The 24,327-nt window shown below is 37.1% G+C and overlaps 1 protein-coding gene across 4 annotated transcripts in view; it reads right to left on the bottom strand.

Moving 5' to 3' along the window:
* Positions 1 to 24,327, bottom strand: part of TBL1XR1 (TBL1X receptor 1) — a 171,049-nt gene that overhangs the window by 7,459 nt on the left and 139,263 nt on the right. For all 4 annotated transcript variants that reach the window (XM_032407176.1, XM_032407179.1, XM_032407178.1 and 1 more), the window contains 11 exons: positions 21,246 to 21,391; positions 19,054 to 19,276; positions 18,209 to 18,341; positions 17,510 to 17,651; positions 14,884 to 14,947; positions 14,696 to 14,793; positions 13,413 to 13,473; positions 5,804 to 5,925; positions 5,587 to 5,661; positions 2,120 to 2,247; positions 1,366 to 1,531 (listed from right to left, as the gene is read on the bottom strand). In XM_032407176.1, coding sequence (XP_032263067.1) covers positions 1,366 to 1,531; positions 2,120 to 2,247; positions 5,587 to 5,661; positions 5,804 to 5,925; positions 13,413 to 13,473; positions 14,696 to 14,793; positions 14,884 to 14,947; positions 17,510 to 17,651; positions 18,209 to 18,341; positions 19,054 to 19,276; positions 21,246 to 21,391 — 1,358 coding nt within the window. The remainder of the gene's footprint in view (positions 1 to 1,365; positions 1,532 to 2,119; positions 2,248 to 5,586; positions 5,662 to 5,803; positions 5,926 to 13,412; positions 13,474 to 14,695; positions 14,794 to 14,883; positions 14,948 to 17,509; positions 17,652 to 18,208; positions 18,342 to 19,053; positions 19,277 to 21,245; positions 21,392 to 24,327) is intronic.

Raw genomic sequence — 24,327 nt, 5'->3', positions numbered from 1 at the left:
GAAACCTAAACTATTAAAACTAGTAAGAAAGCTCAGAGAGGTGGATGGACTCAGTTTCAATATGCCAAAATTTGTAATGTTCCAAACACAACCAACAACCAGTAAGTAAAAGGGATGTATTTTTAAAAAGACGTCATTCATGGCTAACAATAATATCCGTAAGGCACTTCAGAATAAATTAAGAAAAAAGATCTTCATAAAGAAATTATAAAACTTTAATGAAGGGAGAAAAAAGACTTAATGAGGGGGGATCTATAAAGTTAGTTATTAAAACTATGCTAATGATGCAGGTATATACAAATGTCTATCAATGCGGTACAAGAGAATCCATAAATAAACCACAATAAGAACGTGGTATATGAAAGAAGTGGCATTATGAGACAGCAAAGGGGTAAATAGTGTTGAAACAACTGGCTATCCATTAGAAATATAAAATTAGACCTCTACCTCAGATTATACATATAAAAATCAATTCCAAGGGGGTTAAAAATATAAATTAAAAAATAAAACTGAGTATAAAAATGACAACGTTAAAACTTCTATTCACAAAAAATGTCAGGAAGAATGAAAGAGAAGTTAATAGTTACTTGTAGGGGATCAAGAAGAAAATGGGAGCTCTAAGACTTCCCAGTGGATACCTTTTCAGTGTTTAGGGGGGACCATTTGAATGATACTTGAAAATGATGCTTTATGCAGAACAGTCTGACCAACTATGATGATCAGCTACACAAAAAGAAAGAGCTCACAGTAACTGATTATGGGTGTACTACGACCACCTAAGAAGTGATCACTGATGGGGCAGGGGAGTCAAGCGACTGCTACTAAAAAAACAGTACGTGGAGCATAAACACTAAAAAGGTTGAGAAGATGAAACAAATTACAGCAACTGGCTGTCTTCTGCATTTTTAGGAAAGGATCTCTCTATACTACTGTCCCTACAAAGGTAATATAGTTTTAAGTTTATTCCTGGTAAATCACTGTGTTCAGCCATAAAATCTTGTCCTTTAGTACATTTTATTAATTGCTCATATATACTCCTTCAAAAACAAGTCTTTCAGAAAAATAAAGAAACTATATCATTTATCTAAACATGCATCTTAAACTCTCACATTTTAGGTCAGCAAACTTGAAAAAAAAATAAAACAAGAATCTAAATTTATTTGTAAATTCTGGTCTACATTAGGAAAATATTAACTTCAACTGGCTTCAGTCTTTGTAAATTAAAAAAAAGTACTCATTTAAAAACTAAGGATTGAACTAATGTCATAAAAGGAATGACAACCAAAAGAGAAAAGAGAATTTATATAGGCAAGTGCTTCTCAGTAACTATGAAAGCAGGTGATGATTTAAATAACTGAGACATACCTGTGTGTTCCAGATGTGCACACATTTATCAAAAGAACCACTTGCCAGGTACCTGCCATCAGGACTGAAAGCCACACTGTACACAGGCTCTTGGTGTTTTGTCAAAGTATGGATGCAAATTCCTCGGTCTACGTCCCATAATCTAACAGTAGAATCGAAGGATGCACTGACAAAGGAGGCAACAAAATTGACTTTATAAGTAATGAAATACTCCCATGCCCCACCCCCAATCTATAATGTTCAGCCATTTCTAGTAGCTAGCCACAAATTCCTTATGAGACGCAGATTGGGCTGTTAGGAAGCAAGTGTTCTGGAAGCAAAGCTATATAGGAGAAAAGGAACTTTAAGGGCATCTCCGAGTCCCTGAATTGAAAAAACAAAATGAGCTAAATTCACTGTATTCCTTTGCTCTTTAAATAATTCTTTTATATTGACTGATCCATGGTTCTGAACAATGTATTGACTATATTTTTATTTTTTTTTTAATGCTGAAGAAACTTTATTGCACTATGCCTCAATTACTTGAGTTTTAATCAATATCTGATATCATCAGTAAATATTTGCTAACTCCAGATATAAAAATCCATTATGGCCTGAAATAAGAATAAAACTCCAAGTTTAAATGTTCCCATCAAAAAAACAATCTTTGCAGGATACATTCCCATTTCATGGAATCTTTCCTAACTCTGTCGTATTTATTAGAAGCTTTTTGTGTGGAAGACTCATAAAAGGAAGAGTGAAACATAAATATTACCTTGCTAACATAAGGTTGGCATTTGGATTATTTGTCCCTGGCCCTGTTGGACTCCATTTGATAGTATAAATTTCTTTATTATGTGCTTGCAAATCATGGACACAATTGTCTTGTTTCATACTCCATATCTGAGCAAAAAAGAAAAACATATGTAATTATATTTTCCCATACAAAGGATACATTTAAAAATACTACTGGGCCAATCTGAAATATCAGCAGTATAACCAGAATGATGATTACAGATCAAGGGAATATTTGCAAAGAAATTAAAATGTAGAATATATTTAATATTTATCTCTCTTTTAAAAATGACAAATTAGCTTGAAGTCCTTTCCAAATGTTCACTATTCTGAGGCTTCAAGATTGAATTAGCTGTAGTTCTAAGATTAACTCTGGGAGCTTCAGATGGTACAAACTTTAACATTAGTAAATCCCTTGGGTAATGATCCTAAAATGTTTAAGGCTTTAGTTTTAACACTGTCCCTTAAATAAAAGATGTAGATTACAAATTCTTCTTAGGATTTAGAATCAGAAAATATTTTGTAACAGAGAGGGGCAAATAGATAAGCAACGTGCAAATAATATATTCCTGTATGACACTAAAACACAGGCAACAAAAACAAAACCAAAAAGCCAAATGGGACTATATAAAATTAAAAAGCCTCTGCACAGCAAAGGGAACAATAAAGAGATAAATGACAGAATGGGAGAAAAAATATGCAAACCATGTATCTATAAATAAAGGGTTAATTTTGAAAATATATGAGGAACTCCCACAACTCAATAGCAAAAACCCTAATAATCCAATTTAAAAATGGGCAAATGACTTGAACAGACCCTTCTTATAAGAAGATATACAAATGGCCAATAGGTATATGAAAAGATGCTCAATGTCACTAGCCATAAGGTAAATGCAAATAAAAACTACAGATATCATTTCACATCTATTAGGATTTTATTATAAAATAAAAAAGACAATAAATGTTGACAAGGACGTGGAGAAATTAGACCACTTGTAGTACACTGTTGGCGGGAATGCAAAATGATAGGTGCTATGAAAAACAGTAGGGAGGATATTCAAAAAAATAAAAACAGAACTTCCATATTATCCAGCAATCCCACCTCTGCATATTTATCCAAAAGAACTGAATTCAGGGTCTTAAAAATATATTTGCACTCCCTGTTCATTGCAGCATTAGTCACAAAAGTTAAGATATGGAAACAACCCAAGTGTCCATCAATGGATGAATGGATAAAGAAAATGTGGTATTATATACAATGGAGTATTTATCATTCAGCCTTAAAAAAAAAGGAATTCCTGAACTTAAGGACAAATACTGCATGGTTCCATTTATATGCGGTATCTAGAAGAGTCAAATTCACGGAAGCCAAGAAAAGAATGGTAGCTGCCAGAGGCTGAGGGGAAGAGGAGAGGGGGACCAGCTAAAACGACAAGTGTAAATTTCAGCTCTACAAATCTACAATATTGTGCCCATAGATAACGATACTGTGCCGTACACTTAAAAGCCTGATTAAAAAGATCTCATGTTAAGTTTTGTTACCATAATAAAAGTTTAGAAAATGACTCATACAGAACCAACCATGAAAAATAACAAAGCAATAAGGTTAAAATGATGAGTAGAGAATAATTAGCCTTGCTTGAGTTGAAAACCTATGTGTACAGAGGTAAAGAAACCTACACTGAGAGTACTTCTGGCAAAATCATTCAGTAAAGACATGGGAGTAAATCTTGCCAAACACAAACACACATAAAAACCCAACTGCCAACAACAAAAAGAGCTCACAAAAATTAGGTGTGTTTCACATGTCTGCAATGTACCTAATAAGAGATAATGAAGCAAACCCATAATGTTTTTGGATCCTAGACATTTATAATTCCATATAAATAAGCCCCCAAAATATGTTTCAAAACTTATTTCATTTGACCTTTCAATAGCATTGCCACTGTTAACCACTCCTATCCATCACCCTCCCTTGAAACATTCTTCTCTGAATACTCTCCATCCCTTTGGGTCATTCCTCCTCAGTTTCCTTTTGGAAGCTTGTTCCTCTTGAGCTGGTAATTATTGGGAGTTAAGTTCTTAAGACTTTCTATTTCTAAGGTTCCCCTCATTCCTTACTCTGTCCTTTCTCCCTACACAACTTCATCCAAGTCTGTGGCTCTGAATGACCATCCACCTGCAGAGAAGTCCCAAATGTTTATGCCAAGGGTAGAGTTCTTCTTGGAGCACCAGGCCCACCCAGCACCTCCACCTGCCTGGCTCAAATCACTGTTCAGGTTTTGCATGATCTTCTGACTCCTGTTCCTTGTTCTCAGAATTTGGCTCCACTACACAATATCGACCCATCTCGTTTCTCCTTTAAAACTCTGACCTTTCATTATTGTTAGGACAAAAAGCTAACACTTTCTAGTCCAACCTTCTCTAACTGCTCAGTAGACTCCCCAGCCACTGGCCTTTCAACTCCACATACGTGCCATACTCTGTTCCACAAGGCTTTCATTTTATGACTGCAATGCACGTGCATGCAAAGTAAACTCAGACAAAAGCATTAAGAAAAGCCTTTTTACTATCAACGTCTGCAAGGGAGCCCAGGCTTGAGAAAACTGTATGACTAAAAACACAGCAGGTATTTAAGGGAAAAATCCCACCAGGTTACCAAGATTACATTTAGTCTGTTCACAGGAGGAAAAGCAGTTTTCCCTCATGATTCCTCCATCTTAAGGGTCACCACATCCGCAGTCGTGGGCATTGCAGAGTCAAGGATAAAATTATTTTCAGGAGAGTTACTATGTTGCAGGAAAGGGCTCAAAGCTTCATTAATACTGGAGATTTGTATTAGGTTGTTCCTTACCTCAAAATGCTTTTTTTCTCTAAATGTGATGTGCACAGGTGCAAGGTGTTAGTTTTGCTTTTAGTCACACTGACAAGAAAAACATAAACCCATGTCGAGCTGCCGATGCTGGCATGTCAGCAAGGCTCACTCACCAACTAAGCATTCTCTGCTATAAGATCAGCTTCCCAGCAAGGATGATATACATTCACACCACAAAATCAAATTTATACAGTTCACAGAATTTCAGCAAAATCCACAAATGCTACAAAGATCTGTTACTTATTAGTCAAATTTTTACATGTGCAAATAAACTTTAATTGCACCAGTATATGACCTTCTAGAAGTGAAGACAAGACAGCAGGTTTCTTAGCACCACAATTCCTATCAAACACTCTTCTAAGTAGAATTTATTTGCTATATTTAAACACTTGAAATACTTTACAAAATAAAATATAAAAAACAATGATTCACTATTAAAAAGTAGAGTTAAATCCTGACCCAGGTTTAAGCATTCAAGGAACTATAAGAGACATTCTAAATGATCTAAAAATGGCCAGAGCAGCCATTCTTGGTGACACCTCCACTGCATGTCTCCCCACTATTCGAATTACCTTCAAAGTCATGTCATCAGAACAGGAGGCCAGAAGATTGCCAGTTGGGTCCCATTTGATAGCATTTACTTCATTCTAAAAATAACAGTAAATATTCACATTTTCATTTTATAGACTGGATTGCTCTTTGGATCTTAAACATACATACTTCAAAACCACTCTGTAGTATTACTTATTCATCATAACCACTTTAAAAGGGGGGGGGAAGGCTACTCACCGTGTGTCCCTGGAATGTTTTAATAGGTCTGTCTTGTCCTAATTTACAGACATGAATGCACATATCTGTACTACAAGAAGCAAAGGTGTTGTTGCTCTGCCAATCAACATCCAGTGCTGGTGCTGAAAAGGAAAAAGGGCTAGGTTTGCATTCATTCCACATGTACTGAAAGCTAGGAGCTTTAGTTTTAAACCACGCTCAGACGTTAAGTGTGGTAACGGGAACTTAAGCATTTTACTTTATAATTTTTAGAATTTTTAAAAATGAAGGCATCTAAATATCACAAATATTAAATTCCCGTTCAGTTGTCTCTATGTGAGACACAGCCTAACAGAAAGTAACACAGGTGACTAGGCTTCCTGAGAGCTTCCTCTATGAATGACTAGCACTGCATTCTTGGTATCGCATTTGTAAACCTTTAAAAGTGATGTTATACTTCCTTTTATTTCTAAAATTCTCTTGAGTGTTCAATGGACAAGGGAGCTTGGTTCTGCCACTCCCTAACCATTGGGCCCCAAGCAAGTCATTTAACCTCTCATGCTATTTTCCTCATCTAAAAAAAGGGGATAAAACCTTTAAGCTTAATACACAAGGATACTGTGAAGATCAAGTGAGATGGTGCGTGTGAAAAGGACTTTGTAAATGACAAGTTAGACAAATGTTATGCTGAATAATTTCCAATCCACCCATCTGATAAGTGGAATATTGCAGATGATCGCAAATACATTTTCTTCTGATTCTTGTCAAATATCACTTCAAACCTACGTCACTGAATTTAAAACCTCAGACACCCCAAAGCTGGCTATTAATAGTTACTTTAGCTCTGGTATGACTGGAGAGTCTTTCTTTTCATCTCCCCCTGCCGCAAGGTGCAAAGGCTCTCTAATTAGTAATGCAGATTAACACAGTGGCAGCAAGTAACTGGGTGAGGCAACAGAGCACACAGCACTGGATTTAGAGCAGTGTGGACGCGACGGCCCATTAGCCAAGGGTAGTTTTTGCGTTTCATTTGGCTGGGGGTGAGGATCAAAAGACGACACAGGATCAAAAGAAGACCTATGAATGTGAACATCATACAAAACTCAGATTTTAGTGTCCTTATAATAAAATTTCATTAAAACCTAGACAAGTTCGTTCGGTTACGTATCATGGCTGCTTTGCACTACAAGGGCAGACCAAACTGGCTCCAACAGGGATCCTGCAGCTTATCAAGCCGAAAAATGGACGTTCTAGCCCTCTGCAGAACAAGGTTACCATTCAGAGCAAACACTAAGAGACAAGGGGGAGACAGGAAGTTAAAGTAAAGCTGTATATTCCCATTATTAGAGATATAAGGCATTCAATGAAGGAGGTCAGAACTTGTGTGTATGGGAAAGAAAAAACAAACCACTTCCTCATTGTTATGTATCCATCATAGTAACTGGCTGTTTTCACACTGAGCATATTACAAATAGGTATTCTGAGCACCGTTAGACTGATAAGCCAAGCGAGCGGAGTGAGGAGCAGGCTGTATTCTACTACCTTCGTAGGCAACAGGCCTTCAGAGGTGTCTGCACGCTCCCTCCTTTGCAGACCCTCTTTACCTGTGCTCTGTGACCGATTCCCAGTATCTGAGTGTTTTGGTGCTAAGGGCTCCCGGGGTAAACTTCTTCAGAGAATTGCCTTGTTCTGCTGCTGTCTCCAACACCGCCACCTCCCCCACCCCGGCCAAATATGGCTAGTACCCAATGGCTGGTGGTATGTAGTTGGGTTTGGGGGAAAGAGGGGGAGATTCAAAAATCTAGCGTGTGGTTCAAGATGAGAAGAACTCCAACGTGTAATAAACACTCCAAAGCCCTGCCTGGATCAGGTTGAGGCTGGGCCCTCTTCTCCATCCTAATCCCTACAATTCCTCACTTGTTTCTCCTGAGAGTGTTTCCTTAATAAATCACGTCACTCAAATGCTTGGCTCCAGGTCTGCTTCTGGGAGTATCCAACTTAAATCAGCCAGTAAACAAAAGCACAGGCCAACTTTGATGAGCATTATGTATGAACTCTACTGCTGTGTGTACACATCGCATCACCTTAGATCCATGTCGATGACTGTCCTGTTCATTGTCTGCTTGTTCTCAGGGCCATTCCTTACCACACTCTGTCCTGCTATGCTCTACACACAGTGGGTGGACTCCTGCAAATTACATATCCCAGGTTCCTGTGCCTACTGGTTTCCAGATGGATTCATACAGTGGGAGACACTGTCGAGAGCCCAAGGTCAAGAGAAACAGAGAAGACAGGCAATTTTGCTCTCATCTCTCTTTTAAGGCTGGGTGTCTGGCAGTGGCAACAGTTACTCCAAGGTGCCTGTTCTTGCCAGGCAGTTCTTGTTTCTCCCCTTCTAATTCCCACTGGCCAGAGGGATCCTGCCTTCTCTATAGTCTTAGGTTTTCTGCAGTTCTTACACTCCGGGGTACCTCACAGTCCTCTGGTTTTCGTTCTTTCAACACTTCTGCAACTATTTCCTTGTACTAAGTTCCCCTTCTTGGACGACCTGGTTTAGATTCTGTTTTTGTGCCTGGAATCTGACTCAATACCTACTACACTTTCATTTTGACATTAAATACTATTACATAAGATATCATTCCAAAAATAATTTTTATAAAATGTTTCTTTGATAAATAAATGGTTCTAGTGTTAGGTGGTGGGGGAAAAAGCCTGAAAAATCTAATAAACTTAGAAAACAATTGAAAGTATAATAAAATGCTACAAAGAATGCCAAGAATCTGTCATGATGCATCAGGATGTTAATGTGATGCAGAGCTGTCTGGAAAACAGGAGATGGGAGGCTGAGAAAGTAAGAAGTGGCATTCAAACAAATACACCATTAGGTTCAGAACAAAACAAAACCGTAGGACCAAGTAAAGCTAACTGGGGGAAGTTGGGGAATGCTGCAACATGAGTTGTATGATTTATGCTTTGTGATACACCTGGCTCATAAAATACAAGGGTTACAAAATTGGTGTAATCTAAGAATACCTGCGTCCTTACTTTTTGCTTACTCCTAAAATAAAAAGAGTCCAGGTGATGCAAATTCTTTAGGAAAGAAATACATCTCTATGGGCTGGCTCAGTTGGAAGAGCACAAGACTCTTGATCTTGGGGTTCTGAGTTCAAGCCCCAAGATGGGTGTAGAGATTACTTAATAAATAAACTTAAAAAAAAAAGAAAAAGAAATACATCTCACAACAAAATGCACTTTTATGTAAGTGATATGTAAGAGGTGTGTTCGCTATTACTGATCTCATTTATACACGATAAAAAAAGACTTAAAAAAGTTAATTTGCCTAGGGTTACACAATCTTTTAAAATCTTGGAGCTAAGATTAAAATTTTTGTGTCCTACTATTTTTGATATATTTTTGTTACCCCCTCCATCCTTCATAATTTAAAAAGGTAACAAATGAACCGAACCTATGCAGTAAGGAGAGAAAGACATTTATTACTCATCTGCATTTTTTTGGAAACCACTTTACTGAAATATAAATCACATACTATAAAATTCGTCCATTTAAAGTGTACACTTCAACGGGTTTGGGCATATTTTATTATTAATTTTTAAATACTGTGGTCATATATAACATAAAATGTCGTTTTATTAAGTGTACAATCAGTGGTATTAATTATGCAACCATCACTATTTTCACACTTTTTCATCACCCCAAACAGAAACTCTGCAGCCATTAAGCAATAACTCCCCATTTCCCCCTTCCCCCACTCCTGAGAACCTCTAATCTTTACTTTGTCTCTACGAATGTGCCTGTTCTAGATAGTTAATAAGTAAAAGTATACTATTTATTTGTCCCTTTGTGTCTGCTTTATTTCACTTAGCATAATGAATATAAGGTTCACTAATGTTGCAGCATGTGTCAGAACTTCATTCCTCTTCATGCCTGGATAATAATCCACTGTACGTGTAGACCACATTTTGTTTATCCATTTGTCCGTTGATGGACACTGGGCTGTTTCCCCCTTTTGGCCACTGTGCATAATGCTGCTATGAACATTGACAAGAATCTGTTCAAGTCCCTGCTTTCAAGTCTTTGGGATGTATACCTACGTGTAGAATTGCTGGATCATAATATGGTAATTCTATGGTTAGCTTTTTGAGGACCTGTCCTACTGTTTTTCCACAGTGAGTGACTGTACCATTTTACAAACCTACTAACGAAGTATAGGGCCTAATTTCTCCATATCCTCATGAACATTACTTCTTCTAGCCATACAAATGGGTATGAAATGGCCACTTATTGTAACTCATCTGTAATCATGATTTATGCTTTATGCAAGAGTGTATATGGGAGACAATTTAGCACAGCAATTAAAATATAGTAATTTAAAAAGCATGGTAGACTTCCATTTCTGGTCAAGATGGAGTAGTAGGGGCCAAATTTACCTCCTGCCGAAAAAAAAACAAGAAAACTTACAAAATATATGAGATAATAATTCAAGACAGTAGACACCAGGCAATAAAAGACAGCGGTTCCTGAGAAAATGGGAACCAACCATCAATGTGCCCTTTTACAACTGCCCAAGCTTACAATCTGGGGGGAAAAAAAGTCCAGGTCTTGGCATAGGGAAGAGGAATCTCTAGGCAGAGATCAATAAATTTCCTGAATGAAGAGACAAAGCTGAGAATCTAGGGAGACTAAGGCAGCTGGAATTTATAAGACAGATTACTGGAAAAGAGAGAGCTAGAGAGCTACGCAGAGAGACATGTCACTTAGTAGTAATTAGAAGTAAATTTATAGCACTAAATATCCATATTAGAAAAGCAGAAAGGTCTCAAATCAGTGACCTCAACTTCCACATTAAGCAAATAGAAAACAAGAACAAATTAGATTGACACTGAAAGCATGATACATAAAAGAACAAATAAATAATTTATGGAACTCATCAACATTAATAACTCCTGATCTTCGAGAGATACTGTTGGTTTGTTTTCTTTGAAATAGAGTTGACACAGAGGGATACTGTTAAAACAATGCAAAGACGAGCCAGAGACTATAAGACAGCATTTGTAAATACCTGATTAACTTGTATCCGGAATACATAAAGAACAGAAGAAAACAGTAAATTAAAGATCCAAAGATCTGATCAGATATTTCACCAAGTAAAATCTACAGCACGTGACAGGATACTCTAACGTCACTGGTTATTAGGAAATGCAAATTAAACCACAATGGGGTATTAATATCCACTTATTAGAGTGGCTCCAGTTAATGACACTGACTTATCAAGTGACTTATCAAGTGCTGGCAAGGACATGGAGGGACTAGAATATCCACTGTTGCTGAAAATGTCCATCAGTATGGAAAATGTAAGCTTTGGAAAAACAGTTCAGTAGTTTATTAACAAGTTAAACATATACCTCCCATGTAATCTAGCTATTCTATTCTTAGACATTTGCACGGGAGAAATGAAAATACAAGTCCACGCAAAGACTTATACATAAATATTGATAGCAGTTTTATTTATAATAGCCCAAAAAAATGGAAACAACCCAAATTTGCTTTAACAGGTGAATGGATAAACAAACTGTGGTGTATCCACACAATGAAATACTACTCAACAACTGAAGCAAATGCAAAATAATGTCTCAGAGTGAAAGAAGCCAGACCAAAAAAGTATGATTCCATTTACATAATGTAAACTAATTTCTGGTGTGGAAAGACCATGGGTGGCTGTCTAGGGATGAAGGGGAGAGATCACAAAGGGGCAGGAGGAAACTTCTGAAGCTAGCAGGTGTATTCGTTGTCTGCAGTGTGGTGATAGTTTTGATGGTATATACATGTCAAAACATACCAATTTGTACAATTTAAACAGGTATAGCCCATTTTATGACAATTATACTTCAATAAAGCTGTTTTAAAAAAACAAAAAGCATGGCAAGAAAGAATATCCTGGGTGGGAAAAAAAGCTTATTTACTTGTAAAATTACTTCAATACCATTGACCTCATCAGGTTGTAGTCAGGACTAAATGGGATCATGTATACAAAGAGCACCATCTCTTACACAAAGGTGGTTTCCATTATATAGCTAACCTATTTCGAATTTGCATTACTCCTAGCAGTTAGGAGAAACTTTTGGGTGGAAGAGCCAGAAGCCTAAGAGAAATCTATCTGGGTAAGGACTAGAAACAAAGGTGGAAGTAAAACAGGTCAGCTAATGTGTAAATGCTTATTAACGTGGTAAGCCTTAATCAAGCTGAACTGTTTAACAAGATGCTTGCACAATTATGTTACCCAGACACTACACAGTAGTCATTTTGTACCTTATCTGGCTTGTTTATTCACACTAAATAGAAAAAGACAAAAAGCCAGAATGTCAGAAGTTGTTTCAATTTTAAAGGTGATGCTGTGCCAGTGGCTATTTGTGAAAAAGGATGTTACCAAAAATTTGAAAATAACCAGTTAAATTTAGTCAGCTTTCAAATCAAAACTCTTCCCAACTGTAACAAAATCTTTAAAGAAGCAGTGAAATCAAGTAGTCCTACTGTTCTAACTTAGCTGACTCCTGAGCAGCACAGGGGTTAGGCCCTCTCACCCCTGAAATCCCGCACTGAACTTCTGATTCCCCCAAAACTTAACTAGTAATAGCTTATTGTTGACTGAAAGCCTTACCATGAACAGAAACACTCGATTAACACAAATTTTGTATGTTATATGAATTTTATACTGTATTCATATAATAAAGCTACAGAAAATAATAAAAAAGAAAATAAATTTACAGTATTGCATTGTATTTATTGAAAAAAAAAGCCACATATGTAAGTGGACCTGCACAGTTCAAACCTGTGTTGTTCAAGGGTCAACTGCAGTTATTAGGCATCTTGTTCTAGTTTAATAATGATCAACAGGAAACTCCCTGAGAACAGCCTGAGAAGAGAGCAGGTACTAAAATCCAGCTGTCTCTACCCATCAGGTTGTATAGTGCATGCATGGCTCTGTATCAAGGATAAAGGAGCACACTACTAGGAGGGGGGCAGAATTATTGTATTTAAGTATCAAATTATTTTTTAAAAGAGAAATCCATTTAAAGTACCAAAGTTCCAACAATGCTGGGAAAGCCTATTTTTTTAAGTTCATGTGCACAGGAGGACTGATTTAGAAACAGGAGTCCAAAATGAGAAATAACACCTAAATTTGTATGAGTTTATAAAGTTGTATTATATACATTAGTTTTATCCTAACAAATAGGTATAATTATTATCCTTCATTTATAGAGAAAATGAGGCTCAGAAAGGTTAAATGACTTGCTCAGTCTTAAAGCTTGTTAAGTGGGGTGGAATTGCCATTCAAACTTACCTGATTCAAAGATCTATGTTCCTACCATTAGATAATACCAACCTAATTGCACTAGGCTGCAAATGATTTTTTAATGGTACATTTCACAGAAAACGTTTGATGATCCCCTGACAATTAACAATCTGAAAGTCATGGAATATCAACTCCTCAAAGGATTAGTAACAAGACCGATATTTGATATTTCAAGATTTTAAATGAATTATATGCTTTTAAAAGTTTAATTATAGAAAAACAGAAGCACCAGTTCTCATGTAAATTGTGAAGATTTACCCGAATGAAAGGGAAACTGTTGCTTGGCTTCACCGGTATGTGCATCCCAAATAATCGTAGTCTGAGATTGAAAAGAAAAGAAAAATATATTAAGAGGTTAAAAGAAGCTCATCATAGGTGCATAAATTAGATGCCTAACTATGTTAAAGCAACAGGAAATGTCAGAGTGAATTTTACTTTAAACATTTACTTTATCCCCAATAGTACAACGAGGGTATACTCCATTCTGAGGGGGAAATGACTATTAAGTAGTTTCATTTTTCCCTGATTTTTCATCAGTCAACTTACTTCAAGTAACTATTAGTTGTCTACAAACCACCAGACATTATATTACATTGCTTAAGAAACTCAACTGCAATAATGTATTTAATGCAAATTTTTTTTTAGCTATTAGGAGGCAAAATCTTGGTTATTAAAGTCATTAACCAATTTTCAATATTAAGATTTTTAAAAGCTCACATTTACACATATGGGCAGCTTGAATTTTGACAATATTTAAAACAATGTATTGTATATTATACCCAAGTATGACACATAAATCTGAATGGATATAGTCACAGTTCCTTTAAATACTCTCCCATCAGTAGTTTTATAACTTCGGGGATGTAAAGTATTATACAGTGGCAGAGGTTAGTAATAAGGACGTTTCCCTCCTATTCCTGGCCTCCTTTATTTTTCTTCCTTTTTTTTCTTCTCTACTTTCATTTCTGACAACTGACTCAGTTAACAAGCATATTGAGCATACGCTTTGCTGGACTGAAATCATCTTAGACCTGTATTCATTTTGGGGGGTATGGTAGAGGGGATGACCTAAGAAAACAAAAGAGCAAGAAGGCCGTATTTTCAACCTATCCATATTTCCCGGCCTAATTAGGTGGAAAAAGCTTCAATGACCCTGCATTTTTTACATTTTCAATTAAGCACCAGGAGTTCAGCTAACAGACTGCCTCTAAGATTTCTCAAGGAATCACTCCGGAGCCATTTTCACGGGTGAGGTAAACTAGAAACTAGGGAAAGAAAGCAGAGTATGGGACGTATGACATCCACTGTTCCAGCAAAGATGAGTGGTCACAAAGATAAAAGATCAATGGCATTCTGATGAGTAAACTGGCGAAGGAGCTGACAGAAAACCTAAGAGCATTCCCACTGTCGTCGTGAATCCGTACCTGAATTTCCCGTAACAGATGTTTTACTGTTTACAGGAGCGGCAGGAGAAAACACGACTTCCAGGTATACTCTGTAACACACTAACCTTTGTAAAACCTAGTTTAACGTTCTTTTACCTTGTCCACTCCAGCACTTAGGATGAAATTTCCTTTCTTATTCCACTTTAATGCAAATATAGGGCCCTTATGCTGCCCCAACGTGCTAGCAAGGTTACCTAATATTCAAAAAGAAAAACATGAAAATTACTTCAAGCTTTATAACTTAGATCAACAACAACATATAAAAAGAAAAATACTTCATTTACCATCTTTAGTCCATATTCTGGCAAATCCATCGTATGAACCAGTTGCTAGAAGTGTACCTTCACTCTGTCAGAGAAACACACTTCTTTCAATTATATAATCCAGAAAGGGCATTTAATTGTTATTTGACTATTTCCATGTTTAAACCCTAGGAAGAGTAGATCTTGACATTCTCTGCTTCAAAATTTGGGAATGCTACCAACGACCTACAAAAGACCCTTCACTGCTATGAAGCTAGTATTTAACCAGCATCTAGTCAGTGTGGGAGCCTTATATCCAAATCTCAAGAATGGCACGAACTACTCTGGAGCAGGACCAACACCACCCTTACGCATGCTAAGGTCTACGGTATTCTCACAGATGCACATGACTCGAGATGGGAGAAGGGGGGTAGACTAGGAAGGACACCAAAATCACAATCTTAAAATGAATTTAATAGAGTCAAAAGCAAAAATGGCTAAAACATTTTGTTATGATTAGAAGATTTTATATGGTCCTCCCTCTAAATCTTTTACTGTCTAAATGAAGCTTGTATTGTGTGTGAGCCAAACAATATTGCCGTTTCAGATGATCAGATACTTAAATATCATTGAGTGTTTCTTTCCTTTGTTAATTCTTTCTTAATACGAAATCCTTACCAATTAGGGGAAAAAAAAAAAAAAAAAGCCAGAAAAGAGTGTAGGCTGACTTTATAGTTAATGAAGTGAGTACAATTGCCTGGAACTACTTTACCTCGAGGAGAAATCCATACCAATTTCTCTAATCTTATATTCCCTTGCTGTGCCTGGCCTTGATGAATGGTACAACAGAAGGACAGATCTACGGAAGTGCAAGTTACAGAGTGCATTAAACACACTATTGCTGGGATTAGTAAACACTACTGAAGACACAGAATGAAATCCTGCCTTACTCAGTGCTTTTGTGACGCTTTTTGGAAAGGGAATTGGAAACAAGATTGCCCTTTTTCAGACCTCTCAAGCCATTTAGCTGGGCAGGTAAGTGAAAAGCAGATGCTGGTATGGTACTAAGGGTTGTAGACTCAGTCCTGACAAAATCTGGTTCTATCTGAGGAAGAAGGAACCACGTTGAAACAAACAGCAAAAGCTAATTTCCAGACTCTGCACAATGGGAAGTTTCCTTTAAACTACTGGACCCAAATGTCTTAAAAGAACCATTAATCAAGGATAATGTTTTCCCCTTTTAGTGGAAGATTCAAGTTCATAATGAATAATATATGTTTGAAAAGTCCGCACTTCTGAAAACTGTAACTTGGAGTTGAGAATCACCAAGCTCAACAAACATTTGTTAACCATCCTATTCAGTGTAACCTGTAAATTTCATTAAGTTAACTCATAGGTCTCTGAGCCAAATAGCGTATCAAGGTGGTAAGGCCTCTGACTTAAGATATAATAAGGTCCCATATATTGAGAAGATAATTCTTAGTCCTGACCCTACAACCAAACAATACTGTGGCATGCTAAACCTTTTTCTCATTTTGGTAACTCCTATCTTCATAGGAGGGAAAGAGCAAATACATTGCTGGAAATTTTGTAAGGGAACACTAAAAACAAAACAAAACAAAACAAAACAAAAACAAAGACAAAACCAAAACCCTAGCTATTTGTTTTGGAAGAATTTCATAGACACTGAGAAATTTAGCTAGAGATACCGTTTTTAAAGACAGCTCTCATTCGCTGGAATGAGACTTGGAAGATCCTATGGAAAGCCGCACAAAAGTTGTCGAATAGAGGCCAAAGGAGGAAAAGAGTGTTCATTTGCTGAGGAAAGAATGGTGAATCCCATGAAATGCTCAAGATGCTGAAGCTGTCTAAGATGCTACTTACACTTGAGAGAGCAGGTAAAAAATGGATGCAAAATCACAAGGAAGGAAAAAAAGGCCACATGGAATAAAGGAAAAGATATAGGAACTTTCAAAATGCGAATTTTCCACAAATTAATCATGGGAATGGACACAAACCAAGTTGCTTATCACGTACGTGAAACTGAAAGGGTGAAGCTTTACGGACGAGGAGCTCAAACTTTCTGGTCAGTCAGAGTAGTGAAGTGATCTCTGGAAGATGTGGAATGACACAGCATCCGAGAGCTGTAAGATTCCTCCAGCTAGAATAGAGCTTGGAAGTAACCTAGACTAACAGTCCCTACAAGGCTGTCAGCAGTGAAGTTCTCATCAGTCCATACAAAATGAGAAAAACAAGAACATGCTTTTATTATGGAGATTTCTCCTAACCCCCTAGCAAAGGGCTTAGTCGTTAAGGACTTCGTATGTGCCTGCTGTTTATTTTCACCTATTACCTCCCTTAAGCAGGCACCATTACCACAGTTGTACTTTACAGCTGAGGAGGACGAAGCACAGAGTGGGCGACCACCAGCTGGACAAAGGTTCCGCTGCAAGATAAACTGAAGAGCTGCAAGCTGGACGGAGGTCTGACTACTGGACGGCCAGTCGTTGTTTTTAACACATTTGAGAATGGCGAGTCCTAGTTTGTTGTTCTTATAAGTGAAATTCAAAAGCATCTCAACAAATGGACAAACCCTGCTTTAGTCTGCGGTTCAGAGAGGTTATGAAGATTAGGAACTATATTCACCGTGGATAATACAGATACTCACATTCCAATCTAGGGATGTCACATCCTTGTTGCTTGGGACATCTTGCCCTCCTTCTCGTATACAATGTCTAAGTACTAACTGTGTGGAGCCACTAGTGCTATTTTCACTAAGATTCCATATTCTTGCTGTTGAGTCTCCAGACCTATAAAGTATGCAACATATTTTAAGTCCTCATGATATTCTCAAGTATCCCAGAATCAAAGTAACATATTTATATACTCTTATTAATAAGGCAAATAAAAACTACACTCTCAGGGATTTCCATTTCCAATTATTTTCCTTAGTCTCCACTTTGGGGACCCTAGGCACTTCTGAAGAAGTAAGTTTAATTAAAACTTCTAAGACTATGGGAGCACCTGGGTGGCGCAGCTGGTTAAGCGACCGACTTTTGATTTTGGCTCAGGTCATGATCTCAGGGTCGTGAGATCAAGCCCTGCGTGAGGCTCCACACTCAGCAGGGAGTCTGCTTGAGATTCTCCCCCCTTCCCGCAGCCCCCCCCACTTGTGCTCACTCGCTCTCTCAAATAAATAAATCTTAAAAAATAATTTCTAAGATTATGTTATGAATAAAGATTTATAGAGGCAAAAGGACCACAAAGCAACAAAAACGTGAAAACATAAGTAATGCTTTTATAAAATGTGCAATAGTTCAGTACGATATTTTTTAAATACATTTTAGTTTCACTTTGAGAAACATACCCCGATGCCAAGAGATCACTAACGGGGTTCCAGGCACAGATGAAAACTTCAGATTCATGGCCCCGTAACACAACTGCTTTATTAGGAGGGATTTCAACATCCCCATCCACTTCCATCATATCAGTATGATTATCTGTGTCATGAGAAACAAGTGGAAAATGCCAGTTAGGTAAGTAATATTACAACATCCTGGGGGGGGGGGGGAATAATTCTTAATCAGCGAATACCTGCCTTAAAATATAAAAGTCTAACTTTTTTTTTTCCCCACCTATATCAGGTAATGGTGAAAATAACTGTACATGAGAAATAAATTCCCATCCTTAGTTAAGTATGACCCTATAATTTTTAAAAGATGTACATGAGTATGTGTTTGGGGTGGTGGGGAGGCGGTGAAAAAGACTTGCAAAAAGGTTAGAGCCAAACAAGGCTAAAATGATAAAATGGTCTGAATTAAATATAATCCATGTCAACACTGAGTTTCTGCCAGTAGGGGCTGCTGATATCATTCATATAACACGAGAGCTGCCTTTGTATCTCCACGTCAGAGCGTTACTGTGTTAATGACTAGTATTACAAATTTTCTTTAGAAATCAAATGCAAACAACAAAATTTATCTAACAGTAGAAAATGGTTTCTAAATATGTAAAGAAGAAAATAAAATCCATGAAAGTAAATCTAGCTTCTTGGAGCTTCAGAAGTTAAGAATCTGAATTGTGATACAAGTTAGGGAAACAAGTTGGCATAAATGAAACAGATGATGTTACTTCAGTCTGGAAGATGAGACATCCACATGAAGCAAAATTACTTTTGCTGCAAAGGAATTTTTAGAAATTCTTTCCGCTCACTTGCTATAGTATGTGCTCCATTCTCCTCCCCATTGGCTGTGTTTTCTCCATTTTTTGCAGACCCCTGTTGGTTTGTGGCGGCTGTGGAGGTGGCGGCAGCCGCTGCTTGCTGCTGTGCAAGCTTATCCCTGTAAGCTTGCTGTCTTGTCTGTACTACATCAGGCATTACGGCGTCTATCAGCGACAGAGACTCTATCGGCCGACCATCAAACAAGGTACCATCCTGGACGTGGAACATTTTGAGAAAAGAAACATGAAAGAGAAGACATTTAGGGTGAAGCAACTGCAGAGAGCTGTTTAAATTTTCCTCCTCCTCACCTAGTTCATACTGTGAAATATTGCACAGAGAAAGCCAAAATACTGAAAGGAATAATAAAATGCAGGCCCAGGTGATAAAAAGTTATTCGTTAGATTCCAAAATTCTGTCCGGGAAAAGTAATGACCATTATGAAAGAGTTCATACAATGGTAGGAGACTTGGTGCCACATTAGAATAAACACTTCTTTACAACTAAAAACTTTTAAAATAGCTTTGTTGGACTCAAAAATTTCTTGTGATTTGATTCAAGTATTAAAACAAGAAACAGACCTCAGATATTCTGCCATATAATCATCTCATTTTACTAATGGTGAGATGGAAGCACAATCAGGTTTAAAGACTTGCAGAAGTCACACAGCCAGTCAATGGCAACGGAGATCTCCTGACACCATTCCTAGTGTGACCTGAGCGAGGACCAACAGCACTGCCATCACAGCTGGTAGCTTGTTATAAATGGAGAGTCAAACCTACAGAATCAAAATCTCTGAAGGCTCAGGAATCCATGTTTTAACAAGCTCTCTAGGGCACACTACCATTTGAGAAGTACCATCATAACTCTTGAGACTGTGCTCTTTAATTTTATGGAGTTGCCGTAATTTTCCAAAGCTCCTCTCATTGATATTAGGAAGCTCACAATTAATAAAAAGTTCTCCAGCAGGCACAAGGAGATAGAACAAGTCAGAAACAGAACCTGGGCAAATGAGCTAGGAATATGCATGTGTAAGGCCCAACTCACGTAAGCTGGTAGATATTACAGTGGGGTGATGGGGTGCTCTGAGTTACAGAAACATGGCACATCTTTCTGAGTTGTCAAATGTAAGGAGTATCTGAGGAGTAGGAGAATTTATTTTAAGTAACTTAAAAATATTAATACCAACAGATACATTGTAGAGTACTATATTAAATCTATAAAACATTTATTTTTCAGATACCATGAGACTAATTCTGGCCACTGATGGAAACTGTTTCTCACCCTCTGCAATAAAAGATACTCTGGGACAGAAAGTACTAAACGTCAACGAGGACACAATATTAGCGGATTTTTCTGTTTTGAAGAGGAGGAAACTAAAAAGTAATGAAGCCAGAATTAGTATACTATATTTATAGTAATAAATAATATATAAATAATAAATAAAACCACGGATGCTTGTTTTAAAAATACTTGCAAAAGGAAAGGGGAGCCATGTTAATCTGTGAAATGAAAATAACATAAAGAGCCCCACGTGTTATAATTCCTGACCATATATGAAATTTTTTAGCTAGACCAGGGTTTGCAAACTTTTTCTCTGAAAGGACAAACGGTAAGTTATCTTAGGCTTTGCAGAACATAAGGTCTCTGTCACAATTACTCAATTCTGCCAGTGTGGCACCAAAGTAGCCAAAACAATATGTAAGTGAATGAGTGTGGCTGTGTTCCAGGCAAGCAGGCAGGATTTGACTCATGGGTCATAGCTGGCCGACATCTGAATTAAACTACCTATATATGGACCTTATTAGATAGGCAAAAGTATCAAGAGTTGGCTTCAATTATAAACTGCCTTCCAAAATCAGGTATAACCAAATAACCTGAGGTTTTTTTATTTTTCAGACCGTCAATTGTGGTCTCAGCATTTCACAGCACAATGTTGTTGTTTTAAAGAAAATTATTTCTTCTTATTTACTTATAAAACCAAAGAAAGGGAAATAAACTAGAACTAATGGTTCTTATAGTTCGGAGTCAATAGACCTTGCCTGTTCAACCTGTGACATAAGGAACACCACCCTTCAATTTTGTTAACCTGGTGAAGCTGAAATCAGATAATGAATGAACAAACAAGATAGCAGACTTAAGGACAAATTAAAGAGTAAGAGTATTTGAAATAAATTTTCCTTACCTCATTAATACTAACTTCTGCCTCTACATACTGTAGACCTTTCTGGATGATAGAAATCAATGCAGCAGGTGGGACGAGGGCACCATTGATGTTAGACTGACTGATATGGCTTTCTATACCAAAGGTAAACGCTGAATGAGAAAATCCTAAAAGCAGAAGAAAAGGTGTAAGAATTTATTCTCCTAGTGGCAACATGCTATAGGACACAAATGAAAGACCTCTGTAATCTTTCAAAATCGCAATCCATCCGTCTGGAATCCCAGACTGTTAGCTAAGGTTAAATACGTTTTTAAACAAAAGAAATACCAAATCCAAACATATTAACTTTTACATATTTTCCTTTTCACTTTAATTACATAAAATATGATATAAAATCTCTAGTACATAAAAAATTTAGCCATGGCACATAACTTTCCTCAAAGAATAGCACTGAACTTTAAAGCTGGGCCGGGGCAGGGGGATGGGGGGGGGGGTAGTCTTTGGAAATCATGTGAGTCAACTGCTTCACTAAAGATAATTTAGGCCAAGATAAATTAAGGTGACATTTGATATTTCTGTCAAACACAGTATAAATCCAATATTTTGCAGGGTTTTTTTTAACTTAGGAAATAAAAAGCAAACTAAAGTTATAAAACATGAAAATTTTTATGCTTAAATCTCACTGTATGTATGAGTTAAATGCAAAAAAAAAAAAAATTACTAATTCTTTGCCACTTAGTGATAACCCATCTAAACGAAAGCTTTCAGAAATAAAAGTTAGCAAGTAAATCACCAGTTTCTATCAGCAATTCTTTAGTTTTAATTCGAAATACTTAAACCCAAAATATATAATAAAAATCTCTTTATGTCAGTCTCGCTTTTTATAAAAGTCTAAACTCAAAGATTAAATTCTAGTAAAATGATAAATGCATGTGCACTTATTCTCTTTACTAAAACATCCACCAGAGCTTATCATTAAATAGTAACTGTCATTAATGTATTTTAAACAATTCAATCACATTATACATATAATACGAATGTTAAGAAACTTTCGTGCTAAGTAAACTAAATGAATATGGGCTTACTTGTGTCTTAAATGGATTTAACCCATGTAATAACTATCCTAGTCTATCCTAGTTTTTTAGTGCTGACTCTGTGTCTTGTTGCATTTTGTGCTTCCACTTTTAGGCTTCTGTGGCACTTATGAACAGTCTAGAATAAAGTACTATGGACTCACACAAAGCATGTGGCTAGGAAAGATTTTAGTCAGTAGACAAAGTACACCTAAGTTGGTTTTCCTCATGGCTCCTTCCTCCCCTTTTGGAAACACCTGGCCATTCCACTCCTGCAACCCATAGTGAGAAGTGAAAAGACATTCCTTCTAAGTCTTTGATTTTAACTCATGATTTTGCCTACAGGCACAATCATTATTAAACACATTTATGGTTTTCAGCTTAATCTGAGCTCACAGAGATTTCTAAGAAACATAGTAATGAAACTAAGAAACATATCAACGAAAAAGAGCATCATTCTGCATTGCCCCTATCAGGAAACCCATTAACTACTTGAAAATGAGTAGATTCCAGATTGCCAGGGTAGAAGGCTAATAAAGGCTGGGAAGGATGGGGAGAGACGGTAAAAGATAAGGCAGTGAAATCCATAAGCAGTGAGGCTGCAGAGTCCTGTTTTCAATTATATGCCCTTCCCTAAATAAATTTTGCAGTAAGTCATAAACGGGGAAAAAAAGCTGAACAGCCAAGTGGCTTAGAGATTTACAAAGACTTCAAGATGGAGAATATCATTTATGGAGGGTCTCCACCATGCACACATATATAGTTTTATTATTTTATAATCTGAGCTTACAGATGGGAAAATAGTCACTAACAGGATAAGGATTTACTTTTTTAAGTTTTTATTTAAATTCCAGTTAGTTTTTTTTTTTTAACTTTTTTTTAAGATTTTATTTATTCATTCATGAGAGACACAGAGAGAGAGAGAGAGAAGCAGAGGGAGAAGCAGGCTTTCCGCCAAGCAGGGAGCCCGATGCGGAACTCGATCCCAGGACCCTGCGATCATGACCTGAGCCGAAGGCAGACGCTCAACCATCTGAGCCACCCAGGTGCCCTAAATTCCAGTTAGTTAACACACAGTGTAATATGAGTTTTAGGTGTACAATTTAGTGATTCAACATCATACAACACCCGGTGCTCATCACAAGTGCGCTCCTTAATCCCCATCACCTATTTAACCCATCCCCCCACCTACCTCCCCTCCAGTAACCCTCCATTTGTTCTCTATAGGTAAGAGTCTGTTTCATGGTTTGTCTCCTTCCCTTCCTATGTTCATCTGTTTTGTTTCTTAAATTCCACATATGAGTGAAATCATACAGTATTTGTCTTTTGCTGACTTACTTCGCTCCATCCATGGTGTTGTAAATGGCAGGATTTCATTTTTTTATGGCTGAGTAATATTCCATTGTGTATATATACCACATTATCTTTAAGAGGATAAGGATTTAAATTCATTCAGAGACCATGGAGGTAACCACTACATTCCGTTGCTCCTACTGAACAATTAAGTTAAAATATGGTCAAGGATAAAGCTAAGACAGAGTGAGCTCCTGTTTACTGATAGAAAACAAAGGATTACATCACTGTTCTGTTTCAACTCAGGGTGTTCGAAAGAGGTGTCAGTAGTGCATGAAACATTAAGACATCTTATTAGCAACGTTTTTCAAGTGTTTTGATTTTCATAAGACTTACAAATTTTAGCAAAGTCCAGGACTTCTGTACCCTCTAATTCATGAGTACAATTTAAATAATCAAAACTATCACATTTAGACCCTGTTTAAATTAGAGTTCAAGCTTATGTCCAAGAATATCCTAAAAGTTGCAGGCGGAACAATGTCGATTTGGGGCTGGCATGTTGTATATCCCGAATTTGTTCTACCAGACCAGTAGAGAAGCTATCCCAGGTGCTTACATCCATCTCAAATAGTAAAAAACAACTCTGAAAGGGTTATTAGCACTGTCTGGACACTTCACACTAATGTCTACCCTAAAAAAGGTCCACAATTAAAAACACTCTGCTTCAATAAATGTTG

This window comes from Phoca vitulina, unplaced genomic scaffold (assembly GCF_004348235.1).
Source record: "Phoca vitulina isolate PV1807 unplaced genomic scaffold, GSC_HSeal_1.0 scaffold8, whole genome shotgun sequence".
Classification (NCBI taxonomy): domain Eukaryota; kingdom Metazoa; phylum Chordata; class Mammalia; order Carnivora; family Phocidae; genus Phoca; species Phoca vitulina.
The sequence above is the reverse complement of the archived record's forward strand: the minus strand, read 5'-3'. Positions and strand labels throughout refer to the sequence as shown.